This window comes from Amblyraja radiata, chromosome 15 (assembly GCF_010909765.2).
Source record: "Amblyraja radiata isolate CabotCenter1 chromosome 15, sAmbRad1.1.pri, whole genome shotgun sequence".
NCBI lineage: Eukaryota > Metazoa > Chordata > Chondrichthyes > Rajiformes > Rajidae > Amblyraja > Amblyraja radiata.
Genome location: NC_045970.1, coordinates 48,926,515 through 48,952,600, shown reverse-complemented (window position 1 = coordinate 48,952,600; position 26,086 = coordinate 48,926,515). Strand labels below are relative to the sequence as shown.

Below are 26,086 nucleotides of genomic sequence, written 5' to 3'. Positions count from 1 at the left end.
TGTGGGAGGCAAACCGGAGAAAACCCACGCAGGTCACGGGGAGAACGTACAAACTCCGTACAGACAGCACCCGTGGTCAGGCACGAACCCGCGCCTCTGGCGCCTGAGGCAGCAGTTCTACCCGCTGTGCCACCGTGCCACCCTAGGCAATGCTCTACATTAGCATAACAGGTGTTGCAAACCCTGCCTCAATATGTTTCGAAGTTCCTCAGACTACCCAAGAATCAATTTGCCAGGCGTTCCTTCCTAAACAAAACCAGGACTGTTAGATTCCCCTCAAAGCAAGCGTAAAGAGACAAATAATGAGCGTCTTCATATCTCTATGTCATAAGGTCATAAGTGATAGGAGCAGAATTAGGCCATTCAGCCCATCAAGTCTACTCCGCCATTCAATCATGGCTGATCTATCTCTCCCTCCTAGCCCCATTCTTCTGTTTTCTCCCCACAACCCCTGACACCCGCACTAATCAAGAATCTATGTATCTCTGCATTAAAAACATCCACTGACTTGGCCTCCACATCCGTCTGAGGCAATAACATCCACAGATTCACCACCCTCTGACTACAGAAATTCCTCCTCATCTCCTTTCTAAAAAGTAGGTCTTTTTATTCTGAGGCTGTGGCCTCTGGTCTTAGACCCTCCCACTAGTGGAAACATCCTCTCCACATTGATTTAAAAGTGATAAGTTATAGGAGCAGAATTAGGCCACACAGCCCCCGGAGTCTACTCCTTCCATTCAATCATGGCTGATCTATCTCTCCCTCCTAACCCCATTCCCCTGCCTTCTCCCCGTAACCTCCAACACAAATACTAATCAAGAAATGTAATGAGGCGTCTACTTACTCATTGTGTTTGGGGGCACAAACAATGGCGATGGACTCTGGCAACATTAACTGATAGGAGCAATGAGTGTGAAGATCCACACTTGAAAGGAACGCAGTCTGTGTCGGATGGGTCTGAAAAAAAAATGAAAAACCTCCGCGTGAGAAGAATCTATGGCTGTACACGTGGGCATTGCACTCATTCTACGCCTCTCCCACTGACAACCTCTCTCCTACATATAAGACTGTTAAGGGTTTGGACACGCTAGAGGCAGGAAACATGTTCCCAATGCTGGGGGAGTCCAGAACCAGGGGCCACACAGTTTAAGAATAAGGGGTAAGCCACTTAGAACGGAGATGAGGAAACACTTTTTCTCACAGGGAGTTGTGGGTCTGTGGAATTCTCTGCCTCAGAGGTTCGGTAAGATAGGGCTCTTAAAAATAGCAGAGTCAGGGGATATGAGGAGAAGGCAGGAACGGGGTACTGATTGGGGATGATCTGCCATGATCACATTAAATGGCGGTGCTGGCTCGAAGGGCCGAATGGCCTACTCCTGCACCTATTGTCTATTGTCGTATCGCTGAGTTCAATGCAAGTCACTCCCATCTAGATAAATTCACACCCATCTATGTATCAAAATGCCACCCTCAAGCGCTCGTAATGATACAATTAGAAATATCTAGACAAAATACTATAATATACTAACAGTAACTATCTTAAGCATAAATGGCTCCCACACCACGGACACAGACCCTTCGTTTCCCCGTGCACTAGCAGTATCCTACACAGTAGGGACATTTCTTTCCTCAAAGCCAATTAGCCTACAATCCTGCGTGACTTTGGAGCGTGGGAGGTCACGGGGAGAACGTACAAACTCCGTACAGGCAGCACCCGTAGTCGGGATTGAACCCGGGTCTCTGGCGCTGTGAGGCAGCAACTCTACCGCTGATCCACCGGGAAGGAGATGGAATTGCCTACAATTCCCAGAATGTTATAGCCTCAGAATTAAAGGGCAATCTTTCAGAAAAGAGTCGAGGAGGAACTTGGGGGGAGAAAGCTGGGAAAGAGAGCTGTTGGCAAAACAGACGCTGGCAAGTGATAGGTGGATACAGTTGAGGGGAGGAACAGGTTCATTGGCAGATGGGTGGAGCAAGTGAGAATGGCCAGCACACCAAAAGGGGTCAGACAAGGACAGAATTCAAGGACGTTCCTTTAGGAAGGAGACGAGGAGGAATTTCTTTATTCAGAGGGTAGTGAATCTGTGGAACTCATTGCTACAGGTGTCTGTGGAGGCCAAGTCAGTGGATATTTTCAAGGCAGAGATAGACTCTCTTTTAAGAAGGGAGGGAGAGAGAAAACGGGGAATTATAGACCAGTTAGTCTAACATCGGTAGTGGGGAAACTGCTAGAGTCAGTTATTAAAGATGGGATAGCAGCACATTTGGAAAGTGGTGAAATCATTGGACAAAGTCAGCATGGATTTACAAAAGGTAAATCATGTCTGACGAATCTTATAGAATTCTTCGAGGATGTAACTAGTAGCGTGGATAGGGGAGAACCAGTGGATGTGGTGTATCTGGACTTCCAGAAGGCTTTCGACAAGGTCCCACATAAGAGATTAGTTTACAAACTTAAAGCACACGGCATTGGGGGTTCAGTATTGATGTGGATAGAGAACTGGCTGGCAAACAGGAAGCAAAGAGTAGGAGTAAACGGGTCCTTTTCACAATGGCAGGCAGTGACTAGTGGGGTACCGCAAGGCTCAGTGCTGGGACCCCAGCTATTTACAATATATATTAATGATCTGGATGAGGGAATTGAAGGCAATATCTCCAAGTTTGCGGATGACACTAAGCTGGGGGGCAGTGTTAGCTGTGAGGAGGATGCTAGGAGACTGCAAGGTGACTTGGATAGGTTGGGTGAGTGGGCAAATGTTTGGCAGATGCAGTATAATGTGGATAAATGTGAGGTTCTCCATTTTGGTGGCAAAAACAGGAAAGCAGACTATTATCTAAATGGTGGCCGACTAGGAAAAGGGGAGATGCAGCGAGACCTGGGTGTCATGGTACACCAGTCATTGAAAGTGGGCATGCAGGTGCAGCAGGCAGTGAAGAAAGCGAATGGTATGTTAGCTTTCATAGCAAAAGGATTTGAGTATAGGAGCAGGGAGGTTCTACTGCAGTTGTACAGGGTCTTGGGGAGACCACACCTGGAGTATTGCGTACAGTTTTGGTCTCCAAATCTGAGGAAGGACATTATTGCCATAGAGGGAGTGCAGAGAAGGTTCACCAGACTGATTCCTGGGATGTCAGGACTGTCTTATGAAGAAAGACTGGATAGACTTGGTTTATACTCTCTAGAATTTAGGAGATTGAGAGGGGATCTTATAGAAACTTACAAAATTCTTAAGGGGTTGGACAGGCTAGATGCAGGAAGATTGCTCCCGATGTTGGGGAAGTCCAGGACAAGGGGTCACAGCTTAAGGATAAGGGGGAAATCCTTTAAAACCGAGATGAGAAGAACTTTTTTCACACAGAGAGTGGTGAATCTCTGGAACTCCCTGCCACAGAGGGTAGTCGAGGCCAGTTCATTGGCTATATTTAAGAGGGAGTTAGATATGGCCCTTGTGGCTAAGGGGATCAGAGGGTATGGAGAGAAGGCAGGTACGGGATACTGAGTTGGATGATCAGCCATGATCATATTGAATGGCGGTGCAGGCTCGAAGGGCCGAATGGCCTACTCCTGCACCTAATTTCTATGTTTCTATAGACAAATTCTTGATTAGAACGGGTGTCAAGGGTTATGGGGTGAAGGCAGGAAAATGGGATTAAGAGGCAGAGATCAGCCATGATTGAATGGCGCAGTACTCGATGGGCCGAATGGCCTAATTCTACTCCTATAACCTGTGAACTTACGTGGATCCAGCCGAGAGTGATGAGGCCGTGCTCATTCTGAACAGTAAACAGCTCCTCTTCATTCTCGGTGTCACAGTAATCGGGCCCCCCCGACTGTTTTGGGATGATCACGTGTGTGATTGTAAACTCATCGTGCGTCTGCAAACAGAAAAACAGAACAAAAAGCCTCAACGTTAAAATGTGACCTGTCACGGTGTTTTATTTTTTACCGGAACAACTTCGCACATTCCCATCTTGGCCCACGCGATCTCCCGGTTGCCAGGCACCTTAAAGGGCCCGTCCCACTTGGGCGTCATTTGCGCGTCGCAAGTTCGTGGGGCGCCGCGCACTACCGCGCGTCACTGCATACGCCACCACGCCGCGCCACGCGCGCATCATGCATGCAAACCAATTTTTAGGATGTCGTGTAAATGACGCGCAAATGACGCCCTTAACTCCCCCTTCCCATTCACACACCAACCTTTCTGTCCTGGGCTTCCTCCATAGTCACCAGAGTGAGGTCAAACACAACCTGGAGGAACGACTAGGGACCCACACTAGGGACAATTTACACCGACACCAAGCAAAAACGACCAAGCCATTTAACCTACACATCTTTCCGCTGACTGGATAGCACGCAACAAAAGCTTTTCACTGTACCTCGGTACATGTGACAACAAACAAACCTAAACCATCATCCCCTTCCCCCTTGTTCTCTCTATTGTTTTTTTTTAATATATTTTTTTATTAAAGGTAATCAATTACAATGCTTCAAACAACTTTATATCAAATTAATTCAATTTGCATTAAGTAAAACACTAGTAATACTTATCTACTATTTTTTTTAGAAATAATGATAGAAAAAGAATAGAACAGTTATAAATCATTAAGAGAGTGATTAAATAATAATTTGATTATATATAAGAAAAGAGAAACGAAAAAAAAAAAAAAAAAAAAATTTGAAAAACCACAATATGTATTGTTAATAACACTACTACAAGTGATAGTATCAATAAAGACATATATGTTAATTCCAATATAAAAATGAATTATTCTCACCAAATCCCGCAGGGTGCACGCCGAGCTGTGTTGCCAAGAACAGCTACTTCTCTAAATACTGTATATATGGAGACCATATCTGTTCAAAAGAATTATACTTGTCCAATAGGACAAATCTAATTCTTTCCAGATGTAACGTCTCCATCATCTCTGTTGCCCACATTTTGGTTGTGGGGGATAATGTTCCCTTCCAAAATTTCAATATGATTTTTTTCCCAATTATCAAACAGTAATCAAAGAAATTTCTTTGATTTACTGTAAGTGATAGATGTAAATCCGGAATTCCAAATATTATTAGCTTTGGGTTAGGGTCCAATTTAACTTTGATGACTTCAGAAATAACTTTAAAAATTTCTGTCCAGTAATAATTCAATTTAGGACATGTAACGAAACTATGTATTAAATTTGCCTCTGCTTTCTTGCACTTATCACAAATAGCGGAGAGATTCGGAAAAATACTATTTAATTTAGTTTTCGAATAATGTAACCTATATAATACTTTAAATTGTATCAATATATGTCTGGCGTTTAATGAACACCGGTGTATTCGTTGTAGACTTTCTTCCCAGTTTTCTTTTGTTATAGCCAATCCCATTTCATTTTCCCATGCTTGACGATATATTTCCGTTATTGGATTCTCCTTATCCAAAATGATGTTATATATATAGGCTATTAATTTTTCTGTATTTGGATATAAATTAAACAGTTCGTCTAACAATCCTGCTTCTTTATTTTTATAATCTTGTGTATTGGATTTAATATAATCTCTAATTTGTAAATACCTAAACAAATGTTGTGGAGACAATCCATAAATATCTTGTAACTCCTGGAATAAAAGAAATTTTCCTTTTCTATAAAGGTGTTCTATCCTTGTAATTCCTAAATCATCCCATTGTTTAAACCCCCCATCTAATATAGCAGGTTTAAACGATGGATTATTCATAATTGGTAATCTAAATGAGAGATTATCCAAATGTAGAGTCTTAACTATTTGTTTCCAAATACGTCTATTATTATATATTATTAGGTTGTCTTTATAATTTTTTTTTTGTACTTCCGTTGGTGCAAAAATTATCGAACCTACATTGAAAGGTAGACAGTCTTCCTTTTCTATATTTAACCATGTCGGTTCATGATCCATATTTACCCACCAGAAATTCATATTCTTAATCTGAACAGCCCAAAAATAATATAAAAAGTTTGGAAGTGCTAATCCTCCATTTATCTTAGCTTTGCATAGATGTTTTTTATTTATTCTGTGATTTTTATAATCCCAAATAAAACTATTGACAATATTATCAATTTTTTTAAAAAAAGTTTTCGGAAGAAAAAAAGGAATAGCCTGAAACAAATATAACAACTGTGGTAGAAATACCATCTTTATGGCACTTATTCTACCAATCATGGATATAGGAAGTGTTTTCCAATATAAAATATTTTTTCTAAGTTTATCTAATAGTTGAGGATAGTTGGATTTTATTAATGAGTTATGAGTTTTAGTTACGTTAATCCCTAAATATTTAAGTTTGTCTGTAACTACTTTTTATGGGTATTGTTGTAATGTATTTAGATTTATTCCTGTTATTGGCATAATCTCGCTTTTATCCCAATTAACCCTATACCCAGAAAATGCACCAAACTTAGTTATAATGTTTAGCAGGTTGGGAATACTAATTTCCGGTTTTGTAATATAAATCAAAACATCATCTGCATATAAAGAAATGTTATTAATTGTTGTATCAGTATTATAGCCATATATTTCAGGTTCAGATCTAATTTTTTCCGCCAATGGTTCTATCACCAATGCGAACAATAAGGGTGATAACGGACATCCCTGTCTGCATCCCCTAGAGAGTTTGAATTTGGCTGATAAAATTTGGTTAGTCAAAATTCTTGCAATAGGATTCGAGTATAAAATTCTTACCCATTTACAAAATCTATCCCCCAATTGAAACTTTTCCATTATATTAAATAAATACATCCATTCCACCTGATCAAACGCTTTTTCTGCATCTAATGATATAACCGCTAGTTCCGTATCTCGTATTCTTTTTGAATATATAATATTAAACAAGCGTCTGAGATTATGGGATGAATAACGTTTTGGGATAAAACCTGTTTGATCATAATGTATTAATTTAGAGATCACTAAACTTAATCTCCTAGATAAGACCTTAGTTAATATTTTTTGGTCTGTATTTAAAAGGGCAATCGCTCTATATGATCCAGGATCTTCCAAATCCTTATCTACTTTAGGGATGAGTGTAATTGTGGATTCATTTAGAGATTCTGGTAATTTTCCTTGGTCATATGCATATCTATACATTATTTGTAATCTTGGAGAAATCAGATCTTGAAATTTTTTATAAAATTCTGCACTCAGGCCATCCGGGCCCGCTGCTTTTCCGTTCTTTAGCGAACTAATTGATTCTATAATGTCTTTTACTGTTATTTCAGCATTTAACAATTCTCTACCTTCCTGATCTAAGCTATTGATTTGACATTCTTGTAAAAATATTTCCATACTATCTGTTTGTCCTGTTAGTTTTGACGAATAAAGATTTTTATAATATTGTAAAAATCTATCATTAATATCTTTTGGAGTAATCAATATATTTCCATACTCAGATCTAATTCCGTGTATCATCTTCTCATCTTCTAATTTTCTAAGCTGTCGTGCTAGTAATTTTTGTGGCTTATCTCCAAATTCAAAATACACTTGTTTAGTTTGTTGAAAAAGTTTAATCACTTGATTAGAATATATTTTATTTAATCTATATTTTACTGATGCAATTTTATTACTTAATTCTTTGGAAGGCTGTTTTATATTTTCATTATCTAGACGTTTTATCTCATTTTCTAAATTTTGTTCTATTTTTCGATTTTCTTTATTGAGATGTGCTTGTGCGGATATTATTGCGCCACGCATGAATGCCTTAAATGTGTCCCAAAATAGTGATGGAGAAGTTTCAGGATTATCATTAGTATCAAAAAATAATTTAATCTGATCCATCACATATTTACAACAGTCATTGTCCTTTAATATCTGAGGGTTAAATCTCCAGGTAGTAGTTTTATTAGATATATCTTTTAATTTTATCTTAAATGTTAATGGCGCATGATCCGAGATGATAATATTATGATATTTTGCGTCATACGTAAAAGGAAGTAATTTAGAATCTATTAAAAAATAATCTATCCTCGAATAGGTTCCATGTACGGGCGAGAAAAAAGAATATTCTCGTCCGGATGGATTATCTAACCTCCAGATGTCTTTAATATTAGATGTATTGATAAAAGCATTTATGAATTTACTTGATTTCGAGGCAGCTTTCCTTTTTGCAGATGATCTATCTAGATAGTTATCTAAAGTACAATTTAAATCACCTCCAATTATTAAATTGTGTTGAGTGGATATAGGAATATTATTAAATATTTTCTTAAAAAATAGTGGATTATCAAAATTAGGGGCATATATATTCATTAAAATTACCTTTTTTGAATATAATTCCCCTGTAATTATTACATATCTGCCTTCTTTATCCTCTATAATAGAACTTTGTATGAAAGGTATACCTTTGCGAATAATTATTGCAACTCCTCTAGATTTATGAATAAATGTAGAATGATACACCTTAGAAATCCATTTAGCTGTTAATCTATGTTGAGCATCTTTTTTAAGATGAGTCTCTTGAAGGAAAATGACATCTGTCTTCAATCTGTTCAACTGAGCTAACACCTTTCCCCTTTTAATTGGTTCATTAATTCCTTTTACATTCCAACTGCAGAAGGTTACTCCATCACCCCCAGTCTTCACCTTTATATCATGCATTTTACTATTAGGGCGGCTTTTTTTGGAGTAGCCTTCTTGACTCCCCCAGCTCCCCGTTGCACCCGGACATCAATCCAATGAGAATTTCTATCCACCTTAATCCGCATCTATGTCTTCTTCAACTAAATACACAATATCCTTCACATCTACATTCAAATAATATATAATATAAGATCAATAAAAAACAAAAACAATAAGAAATATCAATAATAAAAAAAAAGTAAAGGGTGTTAATAGGGTGCTCAGAAAAAAAAGAAACTACACTTATATAGTGTGTAGTATGTGAAGGTGAAAGCCACACTAACGTGGCCATTAATCTAAAGACTTCCGTTTTTTTTAATTAAAAAAAAAAGATGTTAATTATACCAGCTCCTATCTCAAATGCTATATATATTGGGGTGGGGTACTAACTTTATATACTTAGTACTTAGTAATTATTTCTATTATTCATATTACTATTTGCTAATTACTAATATCAATTGTATTTAATACTATAATATGTAATACTATTATCATGGAATAATTAAATATTTTCTAATAATTAATACAGAACTACAACTAAATGTCCATTATTCCACTTCCTTCTAAGTGAGTATTTCATAACCACAGGTCGATGATAAAAGTTCAGCTCTCTCCTTCTCCCTCGGGTCCTTCCTCCGCGTCTTCTCTCTCTTCATCTTCTGGCTTCTGCTGTATGCCTCGGGCGAATTTCAATGCTTCAGTATGCTTAACGAAACGATATTCCTTGTCATCATAAGTTACTCTCAGTGTTGCTGGGTACATCAAGCCATATCTCAGATCCTTAGTATTCTGTAAATTCCTCAGGATACCTCTTGTTTCTCTAAATAGTGATCTTTTCTTGGCCACTTCTGCTGGGTAGTCTCTAAAAATACTGATGTTGTCTCCCTCGTATTTCAGGTTTCTCTTTTTTATTATTATCTTCATCATTTCTTCGAAGACATGGTCAAAGGCCACTTTTACAATCATTTGTCTGGGCGATGAACCTATCCCAGGGGCCCGTCTTAGAGCCCTATGTGCACGGCTCAACAGGGGTTCATGATCCAAATTCAGAATATCCTTTAAAAGTTTTGCAACAAATTTTCGAGGATCTTGACTCCCCTCACGACCTTCGCTCAGACCAACTATACGCAAATTTTTACGGCGTTGGCGTCCCTCCAGATCAATACATTTCTCGTTTGTTTTGCGTAATAATTCTAAGAGGCGTTTGTTCTCGGCACGGAGTTTTTCGGTCTCCTTAGTATTCACTTCAGCAATCTTAGTTAGCTCTTTAATTGCTTCGCCTTGTTGGTCTAGCGAAATTATAGTAGGATCTATCTTGCCATCCAGCTTTCTTTCCATCCCAGCAGCTATATCCTTTACCTCCTCAATTTGAGTTTGTAACTCGGCATTAGCCTTTTCCTTCCACTCATCCATCATACTTCTTACCGTCGTTATAACTTGTTTTATTAAGTCTTCTTTATTTTTCTCGTGAGACACCAGCATATCCGCTTTTAAACTTTTTATCTCCTCCATATACTCCTTCCTCTGCTTATCTCTCCATACTCTTCCTCTTATCCTAGAATGGTAGTCTTGAGTTCCTCCATTTCAGCTTTCCTCTGTGAGACATCTTCTTGAGAAGCAGCAGCAGCACCCGAGCTGAGGCCAGTTTCCCTTCTCATAGATTTTTTTCCAGTGGTGGGGGGAGGGGAGCGCTGGGTCATAATTTCTTCTTAAAATCGCGCGCCTGATGACGTCACGCACCTTTTAAACGCTGCCGGAGCCGTTTGCAATCGATCTCCTGTGGTAAGTGCGTTTGTTTGACCCTTTTACCCCCGTTTTAAATTCAGTTTTTTGCGGAGCTGTAATGGCGCGATTCCACTCACATCGTGGCGCCAACCGGAAGTCTGTTCTCTCTATTGTACTCGAGTTTGAATTGATTGTATGGTGTACCTGATCGGTTTGGGTAGCACGCAAAGCAAAGCTTTTCATGAGATCATAAGTGATAGGAGCAGAATTAGGCCATTCGGCCTATCAAGTCTACTCCGCCATGCAATCACGCCTGATCTATCTCTCCCTCCTAACCACATTCTCCAGCGTCTCCTTATAACCTCTGACACCCGTACTAATCACGAATCTATCTATCTCTGCCATAAAAAATATCCATTGACTTGGCCTCCACAGCCTTCTGTGGCAAAGAATTCCACAGATTCACAGCCCGCTGACTAAAGACATTCTTCCTCATCTCCTTCCTAAAAGAAAGCCCTTTAATTCTGAGGCTGTGAACTCTAGTCCTAGACTCTCCCACGAGGACTGAGATGAGGAAAAACTTTTTCACCCGGAGAGTTGTGAATCTGTGGAATTCTCTGCCACAGAAGGCAGTGGAGGCCAATTCACTGGATGTTTGCAAGAGAGAGGTATATTTAGCTCTTAGGGCTAACGGAATCAAGGGATGTGGGGAGAAAGCAGGAACGGGGTACTGATTCTGGATGATGATATTGAATGGCGGTGCTGGCTCGAAGGGCCAAATGGCCTACTCCTGCACCTATTTTCTATGTTTCGATGTTTTTCTTCTGTTAAAAATCTCACCAGCTTTCCGCTGAGAATCCCGCAGGTTTCAATCCCTCGCGCTGTGTTCGCATCAGCCTGCATCAAAAACCTTTGGCAAAGATTCTTCGGGAGGACCACGTTCTGAAGCCCATCGACGCTTTGCTCTGCAAAAATATTGAGGAGTAGTTTAGTTTTAGTTTAAGATAGACACAAAATGATGGAGTAACTCAGCGGGACAGGCAGCGTAGGTGGGACTTGCGTGGGTGGGACTGGCGTGGGTGGGACTGGCGTGGGTGGGACTTGCGTGGGTGGGACTTGCGTGGGTGGGACTTGCGTGGGTGGGACTTGCGTGGGTGGGACTGGCGTGGGTGGGACTGGCGTGGGTGGGACTTGCGTGGGTGGGACTGGCGTGGGTGGGACTTGCGTGGGTGGGACTTGCGTGGGTGGGACTGGCGTGGGTGGGACTTGCGTGGGTGGGACTTGCGTGGGTGGGACTAGTGCTGGTGGGACTAGTGCAGGTGGGACTAGTGCAGGTGGGACTAGTGCAGGTGGGACTAGTGCAGGTGGGACTAGTGTAGATGGGGCATATTGGCCAGCATGGGCAAGTTGGGCTGAAGGGCCTGTTTCCACGCTGTATGACTCTATATTAAAGGACTAGAGAACTAAGCTGAATGAAGCAACACTCACCACTGGGGCCGCCGGTTGGTTTGAGGGACCGGTCCACAGGGGGACACTGATCTGTCCGGGCATCGTGAGGGGCCTGGCCGGCGGTGGTGCCAGCGCACCGTGGGGGGAGTGGGGGGGGAGGCTGGGCATTGCCGTGGGCAGCGGCCTTGCCATCGCTCTGCTCCTCCCGCTGCCTCTCCTTCACCACGTCCTGCCGCTTCAGCTGCTCTTCGAAGATGTGGAACTGCTGCACCTCCAGCTGCTGCTGCCGCAGCCGCGCCACCCGCCGCCGCTCCTCCTCAATCAGCCGGCTCTGCTCCTCCCCCGCCTCCTCCTCCTCCTCCACCCGCTCCGCTCCACACCGCCCCTGCAACGGACCACCGCAGACATGTAGCGTTACACAGCAACGGACCACACACGTGTGTGGGTGGGTGTAGGAAGGAGCTGCAGATGCTGGTTTACACCGTAGACACAAAATGCTGGAGTAACTCAGCGGGACCGGCAGCATCTCTGGAGAAAAGGAATGGGTGCCGTTTTGGGTCGAGACCCTTCTTCAGACTGAGAGTCAGGGGAGAGGGAAATTAGAGTTATGGAAGGGTGAGGTGGGAAAACAAGAGGTCACCTTACCCTTTTTTCACACCTTACCCTTCCATATCTTTCGATTCCCTCTCCCTGTCCCACTGAGTTACTCCAGCATTTTGTGTCTATTTATCTATGTGTGTGTGTGTGTGTGTGTGTGTGTGTGTGTGTGTGTGTGTGCGTGCATTATAAATATGTGCAATATAAAATGTGTACTGAAATGCATTTCGTTGTCTCTGTACTGTACACTGACAATGACAATTAAAATTGAATCTGATCTGAATCTGAATCTGAAATGTGTAATGTAAATATATGTGTTTATTATATATATGTATGTTTGTTCTATATATGTGTGTATTATATCTAATATTTGTATTATATATAATGTATGCACAAGTATTATATATGTATGTGTGTGTGTGTGTGTGTGTGTTTTATATGTGTGCCTGTGTGCACACACACAAAATGATGAGTTACTCCAGCATTTGTGTCTATCTTCAGTATAAACCCGCCTCTGCAGCTAATTCCTATATATATACACATATATTATATATATATATATATATAATATGTGTGTATATATATATACACACATGAGTGTGTGTGTGTACATATATATATAAACAGCATCTGAATGCACTATATACACATATATATATATACACACACATATATATATATATACACACACACATATATATACATATATATATATGTATATATATATATGTGTGTGTGTGTGTGTATATATATATACACACATATATATATATATACACACACACACACATATTTATATATGCACACACACATTATTACACATGTTATTGCGAGGGTTTATCGTACTTTCTTTTTAGAAAGGAACAGGTTATCAGTAAGGGAAGAAAAGTGCTCCATGTCTAAATGAGAAAGATAAACTCATTAAACTTACCCGAGCGCTCCAATATTCTTTGTATTCAGCTTCATATTTGGCAATAAGTTGCGCCTTCAATTCTTCTGCCCTTGGAAATGCCACCTCCTTTAGTTTCTTGAAGGGAGCAGAAAGTAATTACAATGCTGTTATGAGCTGGAGGTTTAGTTTAGAGATACAGCGTGGAAACACGGGCCATCTCGGCCCACCGAGTCCACGCCGATCATCGATCACCCGTTCACGCCGGTTCTGTGTCATCCCACTTTCGCATCCTTACACACCGGGGGGCAATTTACGGAGACCAATTAACCGTCGAACCTGCACGTCTTCGCAATGTGGGAGGAAACCGGAGCACCCGGAGAAAACCCACGCGTTCACAGGGAGAACGTGCAAACTCCGCACCGACAGCACGATCGAACCCGGGTGTCTGGTGCTGTGAGGCAGCAACTCCACCTCCATGCCACCGTGCCCACCCATTTTTGCTTCAATGTCTGTTTCCAATATATATCTTGAGCAGATGCAGTGAGGAAACAGGCCCTTTGACCCACCGAGTCCTCATCAATTTGCGCACATTAACACTATCCTACACTTATACCAAGTATACAAACCCAAGCCAATTAACCTACAAACTCCGTACAGCCAGCCCGTAGTCAGGATCGAACCTGGGCCTCTATCGCTGCAAGCGCTGTAAGGCAGCAACTTTACCCCTGCGCCACCGTGACCGCCTAGATTAAAAGGCTTACAGTACTTACTTTCAGAATATCCTGTTTCTCTGGTATTGCACATGTTTGGTAATCCCGATGATTTGGTAACTTCTCCACAAACAAACTGTAAAGACAGGTTAAAACAGGAAAGCAGACTATTATCTAAATGGTGGCCGATTAGGAAAAGGGGAGATGCAGCGAGACCTGGGTGTCATGGTACACCAGTCATTGAAAGTGGGCATGCAGGTGCAGCAGGCAGTGAAGAAAGCGAATGGTATGTTAGCTTTCATAGCAAAGGGATTTGAGTATAGGAGCAGGGAGGTTCTACTGCAGTTGTACAGGGTCTTGGTGAGACCACACCTGGAGTATTGCGTACAGTTTTGGTCTCCAAATCTGAGGAAGGATATTATTGCCATAGAGGGAGTGCAGAGAAGGTTCACCAGACTGATTCCTGGGATGTCAGGACTGTCTTATCAAGAAAGACTGGATAGACTTGGTTTATACTCTCTAGAATTTAGGAGATTGAGAGGGGATCTTATAGAAACTTACAAAATTCTTAAGGGGTTGGACAGGCTAGATGCAGGAAGATTGCTCCCGATGTTTGGGAAGTCCAGGACAAGGGGTCACAGCTTAAGGATAAGGGGGAAATCCTTTAAAACCGAGATGAGAAGAATTTTTTTCACACAGAGAGTGGTGAATCTCTGGAACTCTCTGCCACAGAGGGTAGTCGAGGCCAGTTCATTGGCTATATTTAAGAGGGAGTTAGATGTGGCCCTTGTGGCTAAGGGGATCAGAGGGTATGGAGAGAAGGCAGGTACGGGATACTGAGTTGGATGATCAGCCATGATCATATTGAATGGCGGTGCAGGCTCGAAGGGCCGAATGGCCTACTCCTGCACCTAATTTCTATGTTTCTATGTTTAATATGTTACTGTAGTGATTGGAAAGAGACTTCCACTGTTACTGTGCATTAAACAAAGTTATTTTGTCTTTAGTCCCTGAGAGATACAGCGTGGAAACGTGGCCCTTCGGCCCGTGCCGACCAGCGATCGCCCCGTACACTAATATGTACGGTACACGAGGAACAATTTACAATTTACAGGAGTCAATCAACCCAAAAACCTGTACATCTTTTGACTGTGGGAGGAAACCGGTGCACCCGGAGTAAACCCACGCGGTCACAGGGAGATCGTACAAACGCCATACAGACCGCACCCATGGTCAAGGTCAAACCCGGGTCTCTGGCGCTGTGAGGCAACAACTCTACCGCTGCGCCACCGTTTGCTTTCTCTCATAAACATTAGCAGCTAGGGCTCTAATTAAATGCCCATGACTCCACCATTCAATCATGGCTGTTCCACCATTTTCTCTCAACCCCATTCTCCTGATGTTCCTCAGGCAGCTTTGACACCTTCACCAGCCAACATCTACGTTAAAAATATCCACTGACTTGGCCTCCACTCCCGTCTGTGTCAATGAATTCCACAGCCTCACCACCCTTTGGCTAAAGAAATTCCTCCTCATCTCCTTACTATAGGTACGTCCTTTAATTCTGAGACTATGTTCTCTGGTCCTAGACTCTCCCACTAATGGACACATCCTATATATTCACTATATATCCACGATTTTCAGGCCTTTCACTATTTGGAGATGGGCCCCGACTCGAAAGGTGGCCCTTCCCCTGTGTTCCAGAGATGCTGCCTGACCCGCTGAGTTACTCCAACACCAAGAATGAAGATGAGGAAAAACATTTTCACCCAGAGAGTTGTGAATCTGTGGAATTCTCTGCCTGAGCAGTGGAGGCCAATTCACTGGATGCTTTCAATAGAGAGATAGATAGAGCTCTTAAAGATAGCGGAGTCAGGGGATATGGGGAGAAGGCAGGAACGGGGAACTGAATTTGGATGATCAGCCATGATCATAGTGAATTGCGGTGCTGGCTCGAAGGGCTGAATGACCTACTCCACCTATTGTCTATTGTGTTCCTGGCATTACGATGGCTGGCAAACCAGACGGAATTCATTGCCACAGACGGCTCTGTAGGCCAAGTCAATGGATATTTTTTAAGGCGGAGAATGACACATTCTTGATTAGTTCGTGTGTCTGGAGTTATAGGGAGAAGGCAGGAGAATGAGGAAGAGATAGATCAGCCATGATTGAATGGCTGAGTGGGATCGATGGGCCGAATGGACTAATTCTGCTCCCGGAGCTTATGAAGTGAGATGAGCAGTGGAATGGGGAGAAAGATGTACACACTCAGGGACCGGATGGGTGGGGGGGCGGAACGATTAGTTGGATGAGAAAAGGGGAGGTGTGAAGGGGCGGAAAAAACAGGTGGACGACAAGCGGGGCTGGATGGGAGGGAGGGGGGTAGGGATGAAGGGGTGGAAAGACTAATTGCATGAGGGGGCTGGATGGACAATAAACAATAGACAATAGACAATAGGTGCAGGAGTAGGCCATTCGGCCCTTCGAGCCAGCACTGCCATTCAATGTGATCATGGCTGATCATCCCCAATCAGTACCCCGTTCCTGCCTTCTCCCCTTATCCCCTGACTCCGCTATCTTTAAGAGCCCTATCTAGCTCTCTCTTGAAAGCATCCAGAGAACCGGCCTCCACCTGTGGAATTTTCTGAGGCAGAGAATTCCACAGATTCACCACAGATGGGAGTGAGGGGGGTGGGGGGGGGGGGGGAGTGAAGGGGATGGGTAAAACTAGACGGATGAGAAAGGGTGGGGTGGCATTAAAGGACGGAAGCAACACAAAGTGATTCTCACGTGATGAACTTGTTGTAAAGGACAAAGGCATTTTCAAGGTTCCCTTCCTGTGAGTAGACGGCTGCCATCTGCACCATCTCCACCCCGGAGCGGAAGTATCGGCGGGGAGTGATGACCTCGCTGATCTCGATGTTGCAGCCAAACTTGGTGAGGACCCGCACCCTCTCCTGGGGGGGCAGCGTGACGTCCGTGTGACTCGGCGCCGCCGCCAGCTTCCTCTGTGGGAAAAAACAAACTCGCTCAGAGTCGCAACTCGCTCTTGATTAGCGCGAACATATATGACACAAAAAGCTGCAGTCATCTCTGGAGAGAAGGAACGGGTGACGTTTCGGGTCGAGACCCTTCTTCAGGCTGGTTGGGGGATAAGGGAAACGATGGATGCAGGCGGTGATGTGGAGAGATAAAGAACAATTGAATTGTGGAAATCCAGAACTAGGGGTCACAGTTTAAGGATAAGGGGGAAATCATTTTAGGACCGAGATGAGAAAAACATTTTTCACACAGAGAGTGGTGAATCTGTGGAACTCTCTGCCACAGAAGGTAGTTGAGGCCAGTTCATTGGCTATATTTAAGAGGGAGTTAGATGTGGCCCTTGTGGCTAAAGGGTTCAGGGGGTATGGAGAGAAGGCAGGTACAGGATACTGAGTTGGATGATCAGCCATGATCATATTGAATGGCGGTGCAGGCTCGACGGGACGAATGGCCTCTAGTCCTGCACCTATTTTCTATGCTTCTATGAATGAAAAAGATACGCAAAAAAAGTAACGATGATAAAGGAACAGGCCGTGGTTGGCTGTTTGTTGGGTGAAAACGAGAAGCTGGTGCGACTTGGGTGGGGAAGGGATAGGGAGAGAGGGAACGCAGGGGCTACCTGAAGTTAGGGAAATCAACATTCATATCACTGGGCTGTAAGCTACCCAAGCGAAATATGAGATGCTCTTCCTCCAATTTGCGTTTAGCCTCACTCTGACAATGGATGAGACTGAGGACTGAAAGGTCTGTGTGGGAATGGGAAGGAGAATTAAAGTGTCCAGCAACTGGGAGATCAGGTAGGTTCAGGCGGGCTGAGCCAAGGTGTTCCACGAAATGGTCACCTTAACGCTCTTAATTAATGGCTCGGGAAACAAAAAGCAGCTGCTAAACGGCTCCTTCGTAATGTGTAAGAAGGAACTGCAGATGCTGGTTTACACCGAAGATAGGCACAAAATGCCTATTGGAGTAACTAACTCAGCGGGACAGACAGGCAGCATCTCTGGAGAGAAGGAGCGGGTGACGTTTCGGGTCGAGACCGTTCCCGCAATTGTAATCATGTATCGTATTACCGCTGACTGGTTAGCGCGCAACGGAGGCTTTTCACTGTACCTCAGCACACGTGGCCATAAACTAAAATGTAACTGTAACCTCCAGATTCAGGGGCAGTTTGTACCCAGCTGTTATCAGGCAATCGAACCATTCTACCAACAACTGCAGAGCTACTATCCTGAGCTACTATCTATCTCATTGGAGACCCTCGGAATATCTTTGATCGGACTTTACTAGGCTTTATCTGGCCCTAAACATTAGAGTTATCAAGTCATAGATTGATACAATGTGGAAACAGGTCCTTCGGCCCAATTTGCCCACACCGGCCAACAATGTCCAATCTATTTGTTTAAGAAGGAACTGCAGATGCTGGAAAATCGAAGGTACACAAAAATGCTGGAGAAACTCAGCGGGTGCAGCAGCATCTATGGAGCGAAGGAAATAGGCAACGTTTCGGGCCGAAACCCTTCTTCAGGCTCAATCTACACTAGTTCCACCTGCCTGCTCTTGGTCCATATCCCTGCAAATCGCTCCTATCCATGTACATTATTCCCTTTATCATGTGTCTGTACACTGTGGATGGTTCGATTGTAATCACGTATTGTCATTCCGCTGACTGGTTAGCGAACAACAAAAGCTTTTCACTGTACTTCTGTACCCGTGGCAATAAACTAAGCTGCAACCATTGTTCATTAAATCCCATGATCCCCGTCCCTTTCTTCCTGTGCGAGGTGCAGTAGGTGCCAGCAGAGGGGGCTAGAGGGCAGTATTCGCCTCAGATTCTTGCTTGAGACCTACATTTGGCAACTCGGCCAAACGATGAATCACAGCCTTGACTCCATTCTGGGACCCCGAAAGTCCTTAGTTTAGTTTAGTTTGGTTTATTGTCACGTGTAACAAGCTGGGCTTGTACACTCTGGAATTTAGAAGGATGAGAGGGTATCTTATTGAAACATATAAGATTGGGTTTCAAGATTCAAGATTCAAGAAGTTTATTGCCATGTCAACAAGTTGATAGGAAGGTACACAAAATTGCTGGGGAAACTCAGCGGGTGCAGCAGCATCTATGGAGCGAAGGAAATAGGCGACGTTTCGGGCCGAAACCCTTCTTCAGACTGATGGGGGGTGGGGGGGGGAGAGAAAGAAGGAAAAGGGGAGGAGGAGGAGGAGCCCGAGGGCGGGCGGATGGGAGGGTGGGAGGAGACAGCTAGAGGGTTAAGGAAGGGGAGGAGACAGCAAAGGCTAGCAAAATTGGGAGAATTCAATGTTAATGCCATATGGACGCAAGGTCCCCAGACGGAATATGAGGTGCTGATAGGAATGTGTCTTGGTTCGCTCTCAGACAGAAACAATACAACCACCACATACACCACAATAAATAATACAGACAATACTGTACGAAGGACAATATATACAGGAAGGACAGCACCCAGCAGCGTCATGTTAAGCGTAAGTGCAAGTGCAAAAGAAAGTGCAAAGTGATTAGTGCAAATTCAAATATCTGATGGCTTGGAGGTAGGTGCTGTCTCTGAAGCGAGATGTTTTACTTTTAATGCTTCTATATCTCCTTCCTGATGGGAGGAGATTAAAGAGGTAATGTGCCGGTGAAAGTGGTCTGCTAGGATTTTTTTGGCCTTTCTGGTGAGTCTTGTTGAGTAAAGTGATGTCACGGAGGGAAGTCTGCTGCAACCGATGATCTTAGAAGCTCGGCGCACTATTCTCTCCAGCCGAATCTTATCCTGCGAGTTTGTGTGACCATACCAGACAAGCATGGAGAATGTGAGTATGCTTTCTACGGTAGGCCTATAGAAGTGGGTCATGGCTGGTCGACTGACCCTGAATTTTTTGAGCTGCCGCAGGAAGTAGAGTCGCTGGTGGCACTTACTGATTATGAGACTGGTGTTGAGCTCCCATGATAGGGATTGATGTATGGTGGTCCCGAGGAACTTAAAGGAGGTGACCCTCTCAACCACCTCTCCATTGATGAAGAGAGGGAGGAGGGGGGGTGGCCTTCTTTCTGAAATCAACAACCAGCTCCTTAGTTTTTGAGATGTTAAGTATGAGGTTGTTGTTCTCACACCACCTTACTAGCTCCTCTACTTCACTACGGTAAACGGTTTCGATGTTATTGGTAACAAGACCTGCCACAGATGTGCCATCTGCAAACTTAAATAACAAGACAGAGTCAGAGTGTGAACAGCAAAAATGTGTGTATACAGAGTACAGAAGAGGTGATAAAACGCAACCCGGTTTGGACATGCTAGAGGCAGGAAACATGTTCCTGATGTGGGGGGGGGGGGAGTCCAGAACCACGGGCCACAGTTTAAGAATAAGGGGCAAGTCATTTAGACCGGAGATGAGGAAAAACTCTTTCACACAGAGAGTTGTGAATCTGTGGAATTCTCTGCCTCAGAAGGCAGTGGAGGCCAATTGCTTTCAAGAGAGAGTTGGATAGGGCTCTTAAAGATAGTGGAGTCAAGGGATATGGGGAAAAGGCAAGAGCAGGGTACTGAGTGTGGATGATCAGCCATGATCACAGTGAATGGCGGTCGGTGCTGGCTTGAAGGGCCAAAAGACCTACTCTGCACCTATTGTCTATCGTCAGCGGAAAGACAATACATGATTTCAATCAAGCTATTTACAGTGTATAGACACATGATAAGGGAATGCTGCATTTCTCAATTATTCAATAGGTTACACCACATGCATACAGCAAGTTCAACAGGAAAGTTGATGGGAGTCATCCAGTTACCTTTCCACTAATGGGAGAGTATCGGACTAGAGGGCACCGGCTCACAATAAAAGGACGTACCTTCAGAATGGAGATGAGAACAAAGAGGGTGGTGAATCTGCAAAATGCATTGCCACCAACGGCTGTGGGAGCCAAGTCATTGGGTATTTTTAAAGCATAGATTGATAGATTCTTGATTAGTGAGGGTGTCAAAGGTTACAGGGAGAAGGCAGGAGAATGGGGTTGAAAGGGAAAGATAGATCAGCCATGATGGAAAGACAATGGGCTGAATGGCCTGATTCTCCTCCTACAAAGATCTTACGGAAACAGGCATTCAAGTGCAATTTGATCAAAATCATTCCATTTAAGGTGGGTGAAAAAAAAGAGTTAAACACAGCGAGTTTTTGCTAACTAATGAGGTGAGTAAAATATTCCATCAGTTCCTGTAAAGGTCAGGTTGTGAGATAATGCGAGATTTCCCCGAGAAAAGGGCCACAATTTCCAACTTTGCTCAATTTTAAATCTATCGTTAATGATGAAAGGCGGTACCAGAGCGGCGAATGTAAACGGCTGATCCAACTCCATATCGGCACGTGAATTATCTTCACAGCGCTTCCCACCCACGATCTCGATTCCTCTCGTCACCTCACCTTACCTGCGGGGAAGAACAAGGCACAAGTTACCAGGTGTGTCGGAGGGAGCTGCACAGATGCTGGTTTATACCCAACACGGGCACGAAATGCTGGAGCAACTTGGCGGGCCAGGCAGGCATCACCTCCGGAGAAAAGAAATAGATGGCGTTTCTGGTCGGAAGAGGGGCTCCGATCCGAAAAGTCACCTATTCCTTTACTCCGGCAATGCTGCCTGTCCCGCTGAGTTACTCCAGCACTTTTGTGTCTGTCAATGGTACAAACCAGCATCTATGTTACTGCATTCTGTGTTTCAATGTCATAGTTACCAGTTTTGCTTTATCAAACATCCCCGCTGTGAGATAGGTGGGACAGAGGCAAAGACTTGCTCTAAGCCACGCCGTGCTAATTATGGGCGGCCTCACAGCGCCAGAGACCTGGGTTCGATCCTGTCTACGGGTGCTTGCCTGTACGGAGTTTGTGCGTTCTCCCCGTGCGTGACCTGCGTGGGTTTTCTCCGGGAGCTCCGGTTACATCCCCACATCCCAAAGTCGCGCAGGTTTTCCCCAGTTAATTGGCTTGATCTGCATGGATCGTCTGAAAGCATTGAGAAGATGGAACAGTACAGCACAGGAACAGGCCCTTCGGCCCACATTGTCCATGCTAACACGATGCCAAGTTACACTCATCTCCTCTGCCCAGCCAGCACCTAACACATAGAAAATAGGTGCAGGAGTAGGCCCTTCGGCCCACATTGTCCATGCTAACACAATGCCAAGTTACACTCGTCTCCTCTGCCCAGCCAGCTCCTGACGCACAGAAAATAGGTGCAGGAGTAGGCCCTTCGACCCATCGAGCCAGCACCGCCATTCAATGTCATCATGGCTGATCACCCAAAATCAGTATCCCGTTCCCGCTTTCTCCCCATATCCCTTGATTCCGTTAGCCCATAGAGCTAAATCTAACTCTCTCTTGAAAACATCCAGTGAATTGGCCTCCACTGCCTTCTGTGGCAGAGAATTCCACAGATTCACAACTCTCTGCGTGGAAAAGCTTTTCCTCATGTCAGTCGTAAATGGCCTACCACTTATTCTTAAACTGTGACCCCTGGTTCTGGACTCCCCCAACATGGGGAAAATTTATCCTGCATCTAGGCCTGTCCAAGCCCTTAAAAACTTTATATGTTTCTATAAGATTGCCTCTCATCCTTCTAAATCCCAGGGAATGCAAGCTCAATCGACCCATTCTTTCATCATATGTCAGTCTATATCCCTCCATATCCATAATCCATATAGAAACATAGAAAATAGGTGCAGGGATAGGCCATTCGGCCCTTCGAGCCTGCACCGCCATTCAATATGATCATGGTTGATCATCCAACTCAGTATCCTGTACCTGCCTTCTCTCCATACCCCCTGATCCCTTTAGCTGTGCAGTGTCTACCATTCAGTGGTGGCCAGTGCTCTGTTTTTTGCTGTGGCCTGTTGGGGAGATGGCGCCCGCATAGCGGACAAAAACAGACTGGACAAGCTGATCAGGAAGGCCGGCTCAGTGGTCGGGGCTGAGCAACGAACGGTCCAGCAGGTGGCAGAGGCGAGAACTCTGAACAAACTGGGTTCAATAATGACCAACCCCACTCACCCACTCCATGCCCTGAAGGTGATCAAGAGCAGCACCTTCAGTCAGAGACTGATTGCACCAATGTGCAAAACTGAGAGATATAGGAAGTCTTGTATACCAGCTGCTATAAGGTTTTACAAAGCACAAAAATAACTTTGCACTTTTTTAGTATTCATTCATTGTATTTTAACTTATTAAGTATGGAAGCTATCTGAGGAAATGTGTGGTGTTATGTCTGTCTTGAAGCTGTTGTGGCACTGTAATTTCCTGTAAAGGATTCTTAAAGGATCTATCTATCTATCTAGCCACAAGGGCCACATCTAACTCCCTCTTAAATATAGCCAATGAACTGGCCTCAACTACCTTCTGTGGCAGAGAGTTCCAGAGATTCACCACTCTCTGTGTGAAAAATGTTTTTCTCATCTCGGTCCAAAAAGATTTCCCCCTTATCCTTAAACTATGACCCCTTGTTCTGGACTTCCCCAACATCGGGAACAATCTTCCTGCATCTAGCCTGTCCAACCCCTTAAGAATTTTGTAAGTTTCCATAAGATCCCCCCCTCCAGTTCCTGCACTATTATTGCACTATATTTGTTTATTTATTGAGTAGGTGTGCATGTGTATACACACACTGAACTTTTTATCTTCTCCCGTTATGTGCTATGTTTACATATTCTGTTGTGCTGCAGCAAGTAAGAATTTCATTGTCTTATCTGGGACACATGACAATAATTCTAAGAGCCTCGGAAACATCACTATCACATCTGTCTCCACCACCACCACCCCTGGCAACGTGTTCCAGGCACCCACCACCACGACCCGAGACTTCTCTCCAGAGATGCTGCCTGTCCCGCTGAGTTACTCCAGCTTTTTCTGTCTATCTCTGTGTAATAAACATCTCATTTCAACTTCGCTCCTCCCATCTTAACGACATGCCCCCCAGTCTTTGACATTTTCACCCCTGGGGGTAAAAGGTTCTGATGGTCTCCCCCATCTATGCTCCTCATAAGGTTACATACTTCTCTGTCAGACTCTGAAAGCCATGCCGGAGGCATCCAACCGCTTCTTGTAGCTCATATCCCCTAATCCCGGCAACATTCTGGCAAACCTCTTCTGCACCCTCTCTAGAGCTTCCACCTCCTTCCTGTAATGGGTTGACCAGAACTGCATGCAATGCTCCAAATGCCGCCTCACCCATTGACGTTCTAGAGAAAACAATCCAAGTCTGTCCAACCTAGTGTTGCCAACTGTCCCGTATTAGCTGGGACATCCCGTATATTGGGCTAAGTCGGTTTGTCCCGTACGGGACCGCCATGTCCCGTATTTGACTGCTACTACTCGGGTCGAGGGGACTGTCGGGTGGGAGCGCCGCGTCCGGCCCCGCCTCACCCGTCCCGACGTAGTGCAGCCCATGGAGTGCAGCAGCAGCGCCTCGCCCGTGGCCCTGTGGTCGGCAGCCCGGCCAGCTGTCCGACCTTCGCTTACAGCCGACACCACCACCCCTCCTTCTCATGGCCGATCATCGGTTCATGAGTTGGATGGGGCGCTGGACTTTGTGTGCGACGTCGCATGGCCCAATGCTCCTCAGCTGGCCCGCCGGCTGGGCTTAGTGTGCAGTCCCGCACCCGGGCCAACTCAACATTCACCCAGCCGCGGCCGAGTCGGTCAACGAATTGCCGTCGGGAATTTGTCCCGTATTTTGACCTTTTTGTCCCTTATTTGGGAGTGAGAAAGTTGGCAGCCGCAGTTAATACTCTCAAAAATCTTCAAGAAATCTGACACCCTTTAATCAAACAACATGCTTTGTGTAAACAGCGAGCTGCTTTGTGTAAATAGTTCTGCATGGCCCCGTGTGACAATATAATTATGAATCTTGAAACAAAATAAAAAAGCGTAGAGAATATGTCCGTCAGTCCTCGATGCCTGTTCCTGTGCTTGCTTTCACCCTGAATTTCTCATTAGAGTTGCTGCCTCACTGCACCAGAGACCTGGGTTCGATCCTGACTGCGGGCGCTGTCTGTACGGAGTTTGTACGTTCTCCCCGTGACCTGCGTGGGTTTTCTCCAGGTGCTTTGGTTTCCTCCCACACTCCAAAGACGCACAGGTTTGTACATCTCTTATTAAGAATCCCTTTCATCTTTTTTAGTTTAGTTTTAGTTTAGAGATACAGCGCCGAAACAGGCCCTTCGGCCCACCGGGTCCGCGCCGACCGGCGATCCCCGCACAGTAACACGATCCTACACCCACCAGGGACAATTTTTACATTTACAAAGCCAATTAACCTACATACCTGTTCAAGAAGGAACTGCAGATGCTGGAAGATCGAAGGTACACAAAAATGCTGGAGAAACTCAGCGGGTGCAGCAGCATTCTCCAGCATTTTTGTGTACCTTTAACCTACATACCTGTATGTCTTTGGAGTGTGGGAGGAAACCGAAGATCTTGGAGAGAACCCACGCAGGTCACAGGGAGAACGTACAAACTTTGCACGGACACTCATATCTTAAAACTTATAATCCTATACCTTCTTCCTAAGGGTAGGAATGAAATGAGAGTGTGGCTGTTTGCCTACACACACCCGTACTAATCAATATGTCATTCTCTGCCTTAAAAATATCCACTGACTGCCTCCACAGCCGTCTGTGGCAAAGAATTCCACAGATTCACCACCCTCTGAACAAAGAAATTTCTCCTCAACTTTATGAAGGTACATCCTTTTCTTTTGAGACTGTGCCCTCTGGTCCTAGACTCTCCCACTAGTGGAAACATCCTCTCCACACCCAATCTATCCAGGCCTTTCACTATTCAGTAAGTTTCAATGAGGTGTTCCTCTCATCCTTCTAAACTCCAGCGAGTACAGGACCGCTGTGTTGACAGTTCGATGTAGAAGATGTTTTCAAGAGAGGGTTAGATATAGCTCTTTGGGCTAACGGAATCAAGGGATATATATGGAGAAAGCAGGAACGGGGTACTGATTTTAGATGATCAGCCATGATCATATTGAATGGCGCT

General features: G+C 44.3%; 1 protein-coding gene across 1 annotated transcript in view; it reads right to left on the bottom strand.

Annotated features, from left to right (window-relative positions):
* stambpl1 (STAM binding protein like 1) overlaps positions 1-26,086 on the bottom strand; it is a 43,852-nt gene that overhangs the window by 3,867 nt on the left and 13,899 nt on the right. The window contains exons 2-9 of the mRNA XM_033034374.1: positions 21,375-21,480; positions 16,793-17,010; positions 14,063-14,138; positions 13,332-13,427; positions 11,843-12,188; positions 11,195-11,319; positions 3,739-3,876; positions 845-957 (exon numbers count right to left, since the gene is read on the bottom strand). Coding sequence (XP_032890265.1) covers positions 845-957; positions 3,739-3,876; positions 11,195-11,319; positions 11,843-12,188; positions 13,332-13,427; positions 14,063-14,138; positions 16,793-17,010; positions 21,375-21,410 — 1,148 coding nt within the window. The 5' untranslated portion in view covers positions 21,411-21,480. The remainder of the gene's footprint in view (positions 1-844; positions 958-3,738; positions 3,877-11,194; positions 11,320-11,842; positions 12,189-13,331; positions 13,428-14,062; positions 14,139-16,792; positions 17,011-21,374; positions 21,481-26,086) is intronic.